The sequence below is a fragment of the Malus sylvestris genome, chromosome 11, assembly GCF_916048215.2.
Source record: "Malus sylvestris chromosome 11, drMalSylv7.2, whole genome shotgun sequence".
NCBI classification, from domain to species: Eukaryota; Viridiplantae; Streptophyta; class Magnoliopsida; order Rosales; family Rosaceae; genus Malus; species Malus sylvestris.
Window position 1 is genome coordinate 19,790,051 of NC_062270.1, and position 13,280 is coordinate 19,803,330.

The 13,280-nt window shown below is 36.8% G+C and overlaps 1 protein-coding gene across 3 annotated transcripts; it reads left to right on the forward strand.

Annotated features, from left to right (window-relative positions):
* The first annotated feature begins 469 nt into the window (after window positions 1–469).
* Window positions 470–9,422, forward strand: LOC126590795 (serine/threonine-protein kinase TOUSLED-like). Of its 3 annotated transcripts, none has more exons than XM_050256301.1 (16): window positions 470–1,044; window positions 1,890–1,979; window positions 2,295–2,501; window positions 3,667–3,723; window positions 3,945–4,052; window positions 4,197–4,241; window positions 4,871–4,983; window positions 5,146–5,212; window positions 6,040–6,106; window positions 6,305–6,399; window positions 6,517–6,696; window positions 6,857–7,070; window positions 7,220–7,484; window positions 7,751–7,805; window positions 8,125–8,286; window positions 8,970–9,422. In XM_050256301.1, exons 1-16 carry the CDS (start codon window positions 799–801, stop codon window positions 9,063–9,065), a joined length of 2,067 nt encoding a protein of 688 aa, XP_050112258.1. In that variant the 5' UTR covers window positions 470–798; the 3' UTR covers window positions 9,066–9,422. The 3 variants fall into 3 exon arrangements, with proteins under 3 accessions (XP_050112258.1, XP_050112260.1, XP_050112259.1); XM_050256302.1 differs by having other exon boundaries at window positions 471–1,044; window positions 6,860–7,070; XM_050256303.1 differs by lacking the exon at window positions 3,667–3,723.
* The last annotated feature ends 3,858 nt before the right edge of the window (window positions 9,423–13,280 follow it).

Here is a 13,280-nt window from a genome sequence, read left to right on the forward strand (position 1 = left end):
AAAAAAAAAACACACCAAATAAATGCGCTGGGTGCCAGCGCATTTTTTTAGGGATGAAGATGCCTTAGCCTATTACTGTTCACTCCAATTTATTACTGTTCACTTGCTCTTAGACAATGTTCATTCAAGGACACAAAAAAATCCCTTTGAATGAGTACTCAAAAGTAGTGGTGGGAGTCCCTAAATAAGGACTTCCATTGGAGATGCTCTTAGTCTCTGAATTTAGTCAAATCTGAAATAATGAGGTGCAACAAATACACTCTAAAGAGAATAGAGAGTAATTTAGAGAAAATAGAACGGTTTCTCTTAACAACCATTCGAGCCACAAAGACCCGCTATGTGGGCGGCCTACCCCTTCGTAAATGAGTCTCGAGTTGAGTTTAAGGGGTATTACCGCAAATAACCTAAAGTTAAAACATTGGATTCCAATTTCCAAAAAGTTGGAAGCAAAAGCAATGAATTGCAAGGGCACGGGCATCGCGCCCAAAACTTCACACCTCTCCCACCGCAACCAAATGCGAAAAGAGTCCCAAACAAGTCATTCGTTTCTTATTCCCCCAATTTCCTAGCTTTTGCTTGAACCACACCAGACCAAAGCTTCTTCCGCAATTCCCAATTTCCCCTTCCCTCCTCCCCTCCTCCCAATTTCAAAACCCTAATTCTCTCTCTCTCTCTCTCTCTCTCTCTCTCTCTCCAACATCAAAACCCCCTTTCGTCCAAATGATCTGAAAATTTTGAATTTTTATTTTTATTTTTTACCCATAACTGTTGACTCTCGTGATTGGTTTAATATTAGCAATGTCGGATGACATGCTCATCCATTTCTCCTCCAACTCCTCCAACCAGTCGGACCACTCTCTGCCCACCAAGATTGCCAAGCTCGAAGCCCGAATGGTCGGCAAGGCCTCCTCCGCCTCCGCCGCCCCTCCTGCTCTCCAGCAACAGCAACTGCCGCAGTCCGCTTGGTCCTCCCTCTCCTCCGCTCCGAGATTCACCACGGCTGACTTGGCCGAGCCATCAACTTCGAGTGATTCCGACGATGATGTAAGTCCTTTTCTCTCTCAACTCTGTACCCATTGCTTGTAATTCATTGAGTTGGTTGGGTGCTTTCAACTTTAACTAGTTGGGATTGATGCTGATGGTAGCGAATTGATCGATTGTGGGTATGTTTATTTACAGTTGTTATGTCCATTAAATACTAATTAATCAATGAAATTGTTGTCGTTGTGCTGGTATAAGCTAATACTAAGTTGAATGTATTCAAAACCGTCTTGATCTACCTTACTTGAGTGATTCACTAAAATCAAACAATACAATTACATATTGGATTAAAGGCCTGCTAGGTGATAAAAAAATTCGAAATTGCTTGTGGCATTACATCCTTGATAATTAAATGCCAAATTAATGAGACTGGATTTTTCGAGAGGAATCAAAACAATATTTGGATTATAATAGCCAACTGATGGACTAGATTGTGCAACTGGAATAGGAAATTTTCTTTTCTTCATACCATTTATATAACCCTTTACATTTGTGAAATTTCCATTCACGATTATGATTTGCTTACCAAGTTCGGATTGCATGCCTCTGTCACCAGTTTTTGGAGTTGTTTTTTCCAAAGGATTTTCTGTTTGTAAGAAACGAAATTGTTTATAAAGTTGAGATAATACTAATATCCAGCAGTGAACAAGAAATCCACGTACAAAACAAGAAAATACCAAAAGAAGCTATCTTATCCTTTGAAAACAATCAGTTACATATTATTATATTTTGATTTAGAATTTAGACATGTTTAACAGCATTAAATACATAAATCTCATTAAACTATCAGATTCTTGGATCTTCTCGAGTTGCTATGATTTATGTTCAAGTTCATATTCTTATGACAGAATGGAGAGGAGTTTCTGATACAAGCCAACACTCAAAAGCGCCAGAAACTTCAAGAAGATGGTAATTCAACCGTTCTTGAACATGTTGAGGTAGGCTCTTTTTCAAGTTAAATTTGGTTGGAAGCTTTAGGATAATACTGTAGCCACTGATTTTAATTGATCATACACACGACTAGTTTCTTGGCTTCAAATGATATAATCTAAATCAGTTCTAGCATGTTTGAGGAAGTACGGTTTTGGAAAACTCATCAAAGTATAGTTTAGATGAAAAGTTGGGATCATGGTGTTCATTAGTTTACTTATTTTTTTACATGCAGGAAATTCTTCTTCTTCCTTTCTTCCACTTATAAAATAGATTATATATAAATCTTGAAAAATTAATCTGAAATAAAAAATCACATGCAGGCAGTGGTTGATGGGAGGCAGATGGTTGTAGAAACCACCAATGCCACAGCAACTTCTGATTTAAACAAGAAAAAGCATGGTCGTGGTAGGGGGCATTCAGTTTCAAATAGGGTTCGCGGTTCAAGAGTCAGTGATCAGACAAAATTATTAGTTACTCCTTCGACAGTTTCACCCCTTAATGGTCAGTCTGAGAACCCATACAATAAGGTATGCTCGTACGCATGAGCTGTTTCAGTTTAATCCTTATTCTTTTAAGGTAGTAGTTATCTTCTATGCATCATTATATTCTGCCATCATCAGGCTGTTATCTCTTATGCTCGTATTTTATTTGTTATGGTTACAAATTATGTACTGTATTCTGCTATCAGGACGTGTTTTTTCTTTTAATGGACTGGGTCAGCTGTATCTGTTGTTCTCTGTATAAAAAATTCTCACTATATATTTTCTTTGCCATTGTTTAAATGTTCTCTTTAAGATCATATTTCTTAGATAATTGATTGAGGATCTGTTAGCCACGAATGGAGTTTTATCAGGACCTGCATCTCTGCTTGACATCTGTCTATTTTTCTAATTGAAATATTGACTATGAAATGCCAATGCATATATGTCACCTGGTAATGAGGTGACATTGACTGCCACAGTTTATCACTTGGTTTACACACATGGCCCTGTGTATGCTTTTGTTTTAAGTTTTAGTTAATATTGTTCAAAATATTTTATGAAGTTGAAAAATGAAGGCATTTAAATATTTCGCAAACCTGGGGTGTAGAGAATGTTTGTGAGTTTGGCAATTTGCCCATTGTATCACGTGTACCTTACATGTCTTCTGTTTTGCTAAACTAGGTGATTAAAATTGTACTAGTAAAGAAGTGGCTGAAAGAATCTGCAAATGATGTCGAAAGGCAATATATGGTGATATTGTGGTGTGACGGCAAATCATGTTTCCATTGGCGTGAAAAAATGCTCACCAGAAACTATAAAAACCATATATATAATCTTCCGATAAAATTTATGATTTCCCATTTTGAGCCATCCCTGCATCCTATTCCATGCGTGTTTAATCCGGTCCCTCTTTCAAGTAGACTACAGTCAGATTTAGAGTTTATATGGGAGAGACTAAGATTTTTAGCGTCTACAGGGGTGTCAGCACAAAAACATGTGGGATAATTCAAATTCAGCTTAATTTAGTTGGAGTAATGAGCCAATTGCAAGCTTTTCTTCTAATTTTCTGGTCTGTACATCATTTATGATCAATGGAAAACTTGTCTGTTTTGACCTGTGCTTCTTTTTTCTCTGGGGTTTATTCTTGTTGGTGTATGTAGAACAGAAATATTCATGAGCACAAACTGCTCTCACACGTTCATACTTGCAGGATAGTGATAGCAGGCCTAAAGAGCAGCTTTGGAATGACAACCGCTCTTCACTAGATGTATGATTTGGGGATTTGTTAAGTCATTTTGCAATTATTTGTTACTCTTTAGACGATACTTATTTGGGGTTGGTTTTTGTTTTTTCTTTTTTGGGGGGGGTGGGTGCTGGCATGAGAGTTGAGTAAGAGAACGGCCTTTATAGTTCAAGCAGCATACTTAAAATGGTTACGTTACCCTAGAGGCACATAATTCATAGTTGTACCATTCTTTGTCAAACTAGGAGGAGGTTGCATCGTTACGTGCAACAGTTGCTTTGCTAGAGGAAGACTTACGAAAATCACGTCAAGAGGCCTCTGATTATCAGAATCTTTGCCGTCAATCAGAGAAGGTAATAAAGTAACTGCCAGTATTGTCAAGAGAACAATATGCTAATGTAGTGTCACTTTTTTCTTAGGCTCTTGTCTAGAATGCAAATCTGTTCATCTCTGTTTTCTATTTTTTATAGCCTTCCATTGTTGTCTGTGATGTGTAGGAATTGAATGAAGTAAAAGACCTTGAACAGAAAATGAAGCCGAAGGTGTGCTCTTCTAGACAATTTATATTCATCAGTATTTCCAATTATATTGTTATTTTTAAATTTTTTGTGGTATTTTTCTGCTACATTGTTGCATTTTGTTCTTTATCATTTGCTGTCAACTTTCATGGGAAAACAAAGTACAGATAGACTTTTATACTAAGTCGCCCTATTCTGTTTTAATATCGTCACTAATAATTTCAGTAAACTAGTATGGTAATTTTATTATACCAGTCTTGTCAATTGAAATTTTGTGGGCGGGTTCTAGTCCTGTCCCTTTATCGGAGGGCCTTAACTGTAGGCACCATTGGAGTGGTCATCCAGTTCTCAAACAGCCTTTAGTTTAAATTAACAGGCTATTGTGTGCATACTCACATACATAAATGTCATTTTAAAATGAGGCTTGTGCATTTCGTTCAAGATAGGTCATCTTTTAAGATTCATTTACACATGAATCATGATACAAAGCCTCGACGGAAGTTCTTTTGTAATGATTATGAACTGTTGGATTCATTTTTCTGTATACAAGCAGCAGGTGAGAAATGATTGCATTCTGCGTGAATTTTGTGTTTATCGTTTGTATGCTGGAAAATTGATGTAATGGATACAAGTTCTGGTTTCCACTTATGCAGAGAACAAAAGTGATCTCCGATCTGCTGATATCTGTTTCGAAAGCAGAAAGGCAGGAAGCAAGGTTGAAAGTACGACAGGACTCTTTGAGGCTTGGCAATGTGGGTGTCATCAGGTAATGCATCATTTTATTGCAGTTTGTATATTTGGTACTTTGAAAGAGTTCTTCGTGCTTGAGGGATTTCCTTGTCGTTTCAAAATTTGTATGGGCTCCTCTCATCTTAGTCATTCCATTTTTCTTCCAAATATTTCGCAAATAATTTTCTGTCCATTGCAGAGCTGGAACTGTCATATCTGAGACATGGGAAGATGGGCAAGCCTTGAAAGATCTCAATGCTCATCTTGTATGTTCTTATCTGACATTTTTCTTTTAGTTTGCTTTGTCACGCAGATTTATTATTATGTTTAGCCACAGTGAGCTTTTCTACTTTTATGGCCTTCTTTTTGGCCACTTATCAAATAATCTGAACCATTTTTGCAAATAGAAGTGCATTTCATAATGCTTGAACCAGAAAGTACTAGAAAAGAAAAAAGTCATTTGACAAAAACAATGAGAGTATTAAGGTTTCCCTAGCAAAGTCACATTAGGATTCCAGACTACTTACTGATGTCTAAAGTTTTTAAGGTTTTAGTACACTATTAATTGGAGATTATTTTTCCTAAGTCTGGTTTGGATGCCAGTTTCATCTCACGTTGTGTGCACATGACTTTCAGTTATCAGTATGTACTTGTTGCAGCATTTCTATATTCCAGATTTATTTTTATTTAGTGTCAAGGGTCTGTGAAGCACATATGTAATTTGATTTAGTTTGGTCTTAAATATGAAATGTTGGTTGGATGGTAACTTTCTATTCCTGGCCCTTTTGGTAAGGATGTGATGAAATTATGTCACCAGTGTATATCTATTATAAAGCGTATATCTTAGATTTTAGAATGATTATCTCCTTCACAGCTATGAACATTGTAGGTTTAGTGTTACTAGAGCTTCGATGCTCCTTGTTTAAGTTCATAGTGTCTATAGAGCTTCCAGGCCTAAGGGAGAGGATCACACTTTCTTTTCTCTCTACAAATGCTGTCTTTTAATCAATTTACGATTGTTGTACTTTTTCTCGTACATCCATTTTTGGATTTTCATATGGCATTTATTAACATATTTATGTTAATTTTGTAGAGACAATTATTAGAAACTAAGGAGGCTGTTGAGCGGCAGCGAAAGTCATTGAAGAAAAAGCAAAGTGGTAAAGTTCTTATGCATGACTGTTCTTATTACCTTTCTTGTTTTGGTTAATTTGGTTTATACCACATTCTAGGAATTCAATCATTTTTTTTTCAGTGCAATTTAATCATATGGTTTCTGTTGGAGTTAATCTCTGTTTCACTCTGTCTCTCTCACTATCTATCAATCCGTTGGATTTACGGATTTTCATTTCCTGAAGATAAGGGTGATGGAGTTGATGCTGAAACTGGAATGCAAGAAGAACTTCTAGTTCAGGATGAGATCTATAAATCCCGTCTTGCCAGCATCAAACGAGTAAGCTTACTAGTTTCTTTAATTTCTGTTTTGGATTTTTCATTCTGTTTTTATTTTCATTAGGAAGGAAGTCCTGGTTTTCTCATTTGTTTGTCTTTTGTCTATGGACTTCTGAAGGAGGAGGAAGTTATCCTGCGTGAAAGAGACCGTTATGAACTGGAGAAGGGAAGGCTTATACGTGAGATGAAACGCATACGAGATGAGGATGGTTCCCGTTTTAACAATTTTCAGATTCTCAACCACAGATATGCCCTCTTAAATCTTCTTGGCAAAGGGGGATTCAGTGAAGTTTACAAGGTCAGAACTTTGAGAATTGTGGTTTGACATTTAAAATTATTCCCACTAGTTTATGGTAAATGTTTATATATTGGATGAAAAGCCTAGACAATTCATTTGCCAATGTTGGCAATTGTAAAGAAATACCTTTTTGCAGTGATTTGAAGTGAGAAATTTCCAGCAGGCATTTGACTTGGTAGAGCATAGATATGTTGCATGTAAGCTTCATGGTTTAAATGCTCAGTGGAGTGAAGAGAAGAAGCAGAGTTACATACGGCATGCAATCCGGGAGTACAATATACACAAGACTTTGGTTCATCATCACATTGTTCGACTTTGGGACATTTTTGAGATTGATCAGAATACATTCTGCACTGTCTTAGAGTATTGCAGTGGTATTTATACTCTCAACGTTCTGTCCTTTGAATAATCTTTGTTTATTCTAAGATGGAGATATTAGTGGTCGGGTCTTGTAGAGAATTCTTGTCTCATTCTTTCTTCATCTCCCTTTTGGTTTTATTGATATTTCCTTTTCTACCCTCAGGGAAAGATCTTGATGCTGTCCTTAAAGCAACGCCTGTGTTACCTGAGAGGGAAGCTAGGATCATTATCTTTCAGATATTTCAAGGTCTTATATACATGAACAAAAGAACACAGAAGATTATACATTATGATTTGAAGCCTGGAAATGTTCTATTTGATGAGCTTGGGGTTGCAAAAGTTACTGACTTTGGTCTTAGCAAGATAGTGGAGGATGATGTTGGATCCCAGGGTATGGAACTTACATCCCAGGGTGCTGGAACTTATTGGTAAGTGATGCAACTCAGCTTAAGTACATCTGCAGGTTTACATTTGCTTTTAAAGAAAAGAAGTTCAGCTTCCCTGGGAATTTGAAACGATGTTTGAACTTGAAAATTAGTATCTTCACTTTATTATTATATTTATTGGGAAGAAATGGTAACTTTAAGCTTTGTTGTGTGTCTTCGCGTGGCTCTCCTCTGTCTTCTTCTCCTTGACATTTTAGTACATTTGGTTTAAGTAGCAGAATACGTAATAATTTCTTTGTTATTTGCAGGTATTTACCTCCTGAATGCTTCGAGCTCAGCAAGACACCTCTTATATCCTCAAAGGTCGGTGACTTTAATATATTTGTATTGCCTAGTGGCAGCATGACATACATGTGCAACCAAGTGGCCAAATGCATTTATACTGCACATACTCTCTCTGTCTGTCTGATAGATAGATAGCTTTTCTGTTTTATATCAATATTGTTCAAGCCTAGTCTAGACGTAAATTCCGTCGCGTACTAGACTACAGATACGATTGGTGTCCCCTGAGTCTTCTTACTTGGAAAATAACTTATCAGAAAACCAATCTGTTTCTCTTTGCCCTTTATTCTTCTCAGCTTGGGTTCCAAGGTTTTTTGACACAGTCCCTCTTGGAAAGCAGGTTGATGTTTGGTCAGCAGGTATTCTGTTATACCAAATGTTATTTGGAAGACGGCCTTTTGGCCATGATCAGACCCAGGAACGAATACTACGGGAAGACACAATTATTAAGGCTCGAAAAGTTGAATTCCCTTCCCGACCTTCCATCTCAAATGAGGCAAAGGTGAGTTGTGCTCACAGTTGGTACAGCATGCTTAATTTTCTGTAGCGGAAATAGTTGGTTCTTAGAAATAATCCATCTTGTGCTTCAATATAAAGATTTAACCTGGGAAACAAAGATTTCATGGGCTGCTCACTGAACCAAACATCTTCTCAGAATGTATGAGTCGAATAGTTGAGCAAAATATACAATTCACAAGGTCGATCCAAGAGTTATTTTATTCATGTATATGGGTTTCAGAATGACAACATTTTTAATCATTTTGAGAGTTTTGTGGTATTTAATGAGTGTTTATATATCTTTCGGAATCTATAGTATATATGTGAGACTACGAGTATTTTAAAGCAAAGAGATTTTAATGAAAGAAAAATATTAATGTTGAAAGGCTTGGGTTCTTGCAGGCTTAGTACCTTAATATCTCCATCTATGGCAACATTTTCAGCAATCCTTCAAACTTTTTCTTCCTAAGTTATTTTGATTGCTAAATTTACTGCCATCTTAGAAGACCATAACCCTAGACAGCAGAGTACTTGAACTAAAAAAAGAAAAAACCTCATTGAGAGTATTTGACTTAAAAAAAACCTTGTTAAGTGCGTATACAAAAAATAACTCCCATTCACTGATGGACATGGTTAGCTGAATTCTGAGCAACTCGGTGATACCATTCTGCATATTTCTATTGGCAGGAATTCATTCGGCGTTGTCTAACATATAATCAAGCAGAGAGGCCAGATGTTTTAGGGATTGCTCAAGATCCATTTCTCACATACTCAAAGAAGTAAATCTATACAGCTAAGAAGAATTTGGCGCCACAAGATTTTGTTTGATTTCCTGCAATACCCCACAAGGAATTTTTGTACAGTTTGTATAGGTTTGTTACTCACTCTAGTTGTGGTGTACTTCCATCTTAAAAATGGTGGCGGATTCGGGGTCTTGTATTTTGATTCCTCGTTTGAGTGGGAGGGGCCTGATCTATGGGTGAAGGCTGTAGGTAATTTTCCCCTGCCTGTCTTTAACTTTCGTTTTTGGTTTTTCAGCTGGGCTTTTTGCTTCTGAGTTATCCTTTTTTGATCATGTGTTGGCATTCTTTTTGTGAAGAAAAATCGTGTAAAGAGTAGAGTTTACATGAAACAATCTTGTCCTCTGCGATGCAACTTGATCTCTATATAATGTACTTATAAAGTTGAATTCAATTGTTATGGTGCCTCTATATATGTCATCACTAAGGAACATTTCAGGGTAAATTCTTTTGGATGTCTGAAATTTGAGTGGAGGCGGTCTGCTTATTCGAACGACTGGAATTAAAACTTTAAGTGATTCCGGTGCAAAAGCAACTGAGTTACAAGTTCCTTCTTGTGTTACTTAAACAAGGTGCGATATCCGATGAAAGATATTCCCAATGCACGTTTTCCGTTGTCTTTTCGCGATGTCGTTGTGATGAATTGCGAGTAAGTTTTTTATCGGCATGACTGTTTCTTGGTAACATTTTGTGTTGTTTAGTCAAAATTGAAAAGTATTACATATGGTTGACTAGTATATAAGGCTATATATAGCATGTAACTGCAGTAGTTGTACTGACGAGAGAGAGCCACAACTGCAATTGCATGTTCAAAGCTCCATCACAATCCAACCCTTCAATTCTACACCTTGAGCGCCCATAAACGAAGCTTGAATGCGCTGTGTGTGACGATGGAGCCACCACCAGAGTCCGGGTTTCCGGCAAGGAAATCCAACCTTGCCATAGGCTCTCCAATAATCGTAACCTAGGATGATAAAAACTGCAGCATCCGTTCCATGCCTGCGGGGAGTTGAAAATAAACGGACGAACAAATGAACTATAACTGTGAACATTATTTTATTAAACAAGATTGCCGGACGGCTACATAACTCAAAATGACTACATTGTGAATGACTTGTTATTTTGTAGAGTTATAAAGTATCATATGTATAGAAAACTAACCTAACCCTAACAGGCAAAGAAACAAAAGACTAATACCAACAGACTAGGCCCAAAATACCAAACATTATAATAAATCTAAATACTAATATTTTCCAGCACAGGTTAACTCCAGCTTAGTCAAATCGGGTGATGTCGGAAGGTAATTGATCTTGTTTAGGCAAATATCAAATTATCAATGTGTGAATGCGTGTGTGTGAATGTGTTCTTGGTGCAGAACTATGTCAAGAAAGCCAAAGGATGTGTTCAATTGGCACTAACCTCATTGATGGGAAATACTTGGAAGCCCTTGGAGTTGGTAATTTAGACTTTTAATTACCGTGTAAATTATGCTTTGCTCTGGTCCGAAAGGACTGATGAAGGGAATAGGATCCTACCCGGATCCTAGGGATCAGTTAATCCTATCTATTCATCAGTCATCCTACAGTTAGAAATCATTTTAAAATTTTTATTTAAAATTGAACACAAATAGTACCTAATGAAAGCTAATTGTACGTTGTATGATCTAAGATGAATTGATCCTTAGGATCCTCACAAAGAGGATTCAGAGACGATCCTCTTCCCTGATGAAGGACTAACTTTGTGTCAAGAAACTTTGACTTGCGATTAAACCTGGACTATGCTCGGAGCTAAAACTTTCAACATTTATCTGGTGCACCAAAGATATAAACTACAACGCTCTAGTTATGGTCGCGAACAACTATTTTGAAGTTGTAACATGAGATTTGGTGTAATCGTACAGGGATGTGATTTCGAACAACATCTAAATGAACCGCGTTTAGAAGAAACTAATTGAGAATTCAATGTAGAAGATATATTACTCATACGGAATGACAAAACTATGCTTAAGAACGTAAAGTTTGGTTATCGAACATGTTCTCCATGAGATACGAGCATCTTCTTTAACATATCGGGAAATGTAAATACTAGGTTTGCTCCAATGTATAGAATGTTAACATCGAGATATCAATTTGAATTAAGAGATGTAGGCCATCATCTGATGGCTGTTTAGTGTAAGATAAGCAGCTTCTAATGAAAAAACAAAAGGAAGTATAGTCCCAATAGAATGATTGTTCTATCTCATTTTCGGCATTTTTCGGCTGGATGTTGGTTGGTTTCAGTGTATGAAATTTCTTCAATACCATCATATTTCAATGGAAATATCTAAAAAATCAAAGAAAGATAGACTTCAACTCATATCGGAGAAACTTTTAACTTTAGGCTAAAATTGATAGGCATCGTCGATATTTCTAACACGTCTGATAAATATGAGGAAAACTCTTATATTTCGTCCAAACCAATATTTTACAATCCCTCAAGTTTCATTTTAAATTTTCATCATTTACATCGAAAGCAACTGATATTCGATAGATCCATCAACATTTCCACAAATTTGCATATCCATATTTCCACCGATATCAATATTTTAAACACTAGTTGGTTTTACATGTTTTGAAACGTCTGCATTGGAGCTCCTTCCACTTTCCGATTGGCTCAATGGTAAATGTAGCTTTATATTTGCATCCCAAATTGGAGATGCCATTAGGATTAAATTGCATTGAAATAGAATAGAACGATCGGTCAATCTCAACTAATTACGTACAAAATATGCTAAAACGGTTTAGCATGCAAGAATTGTTTGCTCCCTAAATCCGCCATGGCGCCTTGCAGGCAAGCCGGGGATTTACTTCACATACGAGACTGGTGGGTGCGGGCGTGCCACTACTAGATGCCGCTAGTAGACGGGATTTGAATGATTGAGGTTGCGCCTTTTGACTTCAAATCAAGAGATTGTGCCATTTGAGTGGGAGTTGCTCAAATTAAGGTTCTTTGTTTACCTAAAAAATAAGGACTTTACTTATATGGAGAGATAAAACAATATGTAAATGACAAGGTTGCTTGGAAATATAAATGACAGAGGAAAGTGACTAATATTGCAGATTGCTTGTAATTTATATGACTAGAAATGAGTACATAAAAGCTACAAATGAGATCGATACCGCAAGTGAGCAGCAGAGCTAATAAACTAGATAAAAGAAGGCTTTTGGCAAATCTGGTTTGAGCAGAGTTTGTGCTTTTGTTTGTTTGTTTGAGTGTCCATAATCCTTGTGCATCTGCTCCTTTTTATAGAGGTCTGGAGGAAACCCTCCTGCTGAGGTTTTGTACTTGCCCGAAAGAAGCTTGGGCAGCTTGCATTTCCTTACTTGGGTAGCTTGCATTGCTTTTGCCAACTTGCATGTAGAAACAATATTAAAAGGGGAATTTGCATCTCCACCACATGTTTTTAGCACATGTTTTCCCACTTGTAATAAACTAACATTTAAAAGAAGCAAGTTGGCTTCTTTCACATGTTCCTTGCCCGAAAGCTTGCTGATGCCTTTCCATCTACTTGTCATACATGCATGTATCTTGATTAAACAAAGGCTAGACAAACCTCCACCACCCAAACAAATAGGAGAAACAATATTATAGTGTAAAACCTATCCCACTTGCACCAAATATCTCTCCAAGTTAGCTTTCTTGCATATTAATCCTCCAAATGCCATATTTTACCCAAATTGCCCAAATAAGTAAAAATGAGTATATTTTGAGTGCAAACAAGAATAAAAGAGACTTTCTTCATTTTCGACATAGAATCACCAAGAACATGGGTCCTACCTAACTCCTAAGAAGCAAACTGAGAAAATTGAGATGGCAAAAGTTTGAGGAAAGTCTCATGTTTGTCGTCATGTTATATACGTACCATTCCCGATATTTGTATAGCATTTGAAACGATTAGCATGTTACATTACTTTGTTAAGTAGTCGCACAACCAATTTAGTTAGAATCTAATAAGTCACACACTAGCCAATTAGTAATACGGTTTAGTGATATTCTTTTTTATTTGAAAATGAGAGGTCTTAGGTTTGATTCTCGCCAAAACTAAATTTGAACCACATTATTGCTCGTCCATTGTGAGGCTTAGCCCTCTCTCCCACCCCTTTCATGTAAATACTATCGTTTGTTAAAAGTAAAAGTTAAGTCACACACTGATAATAGT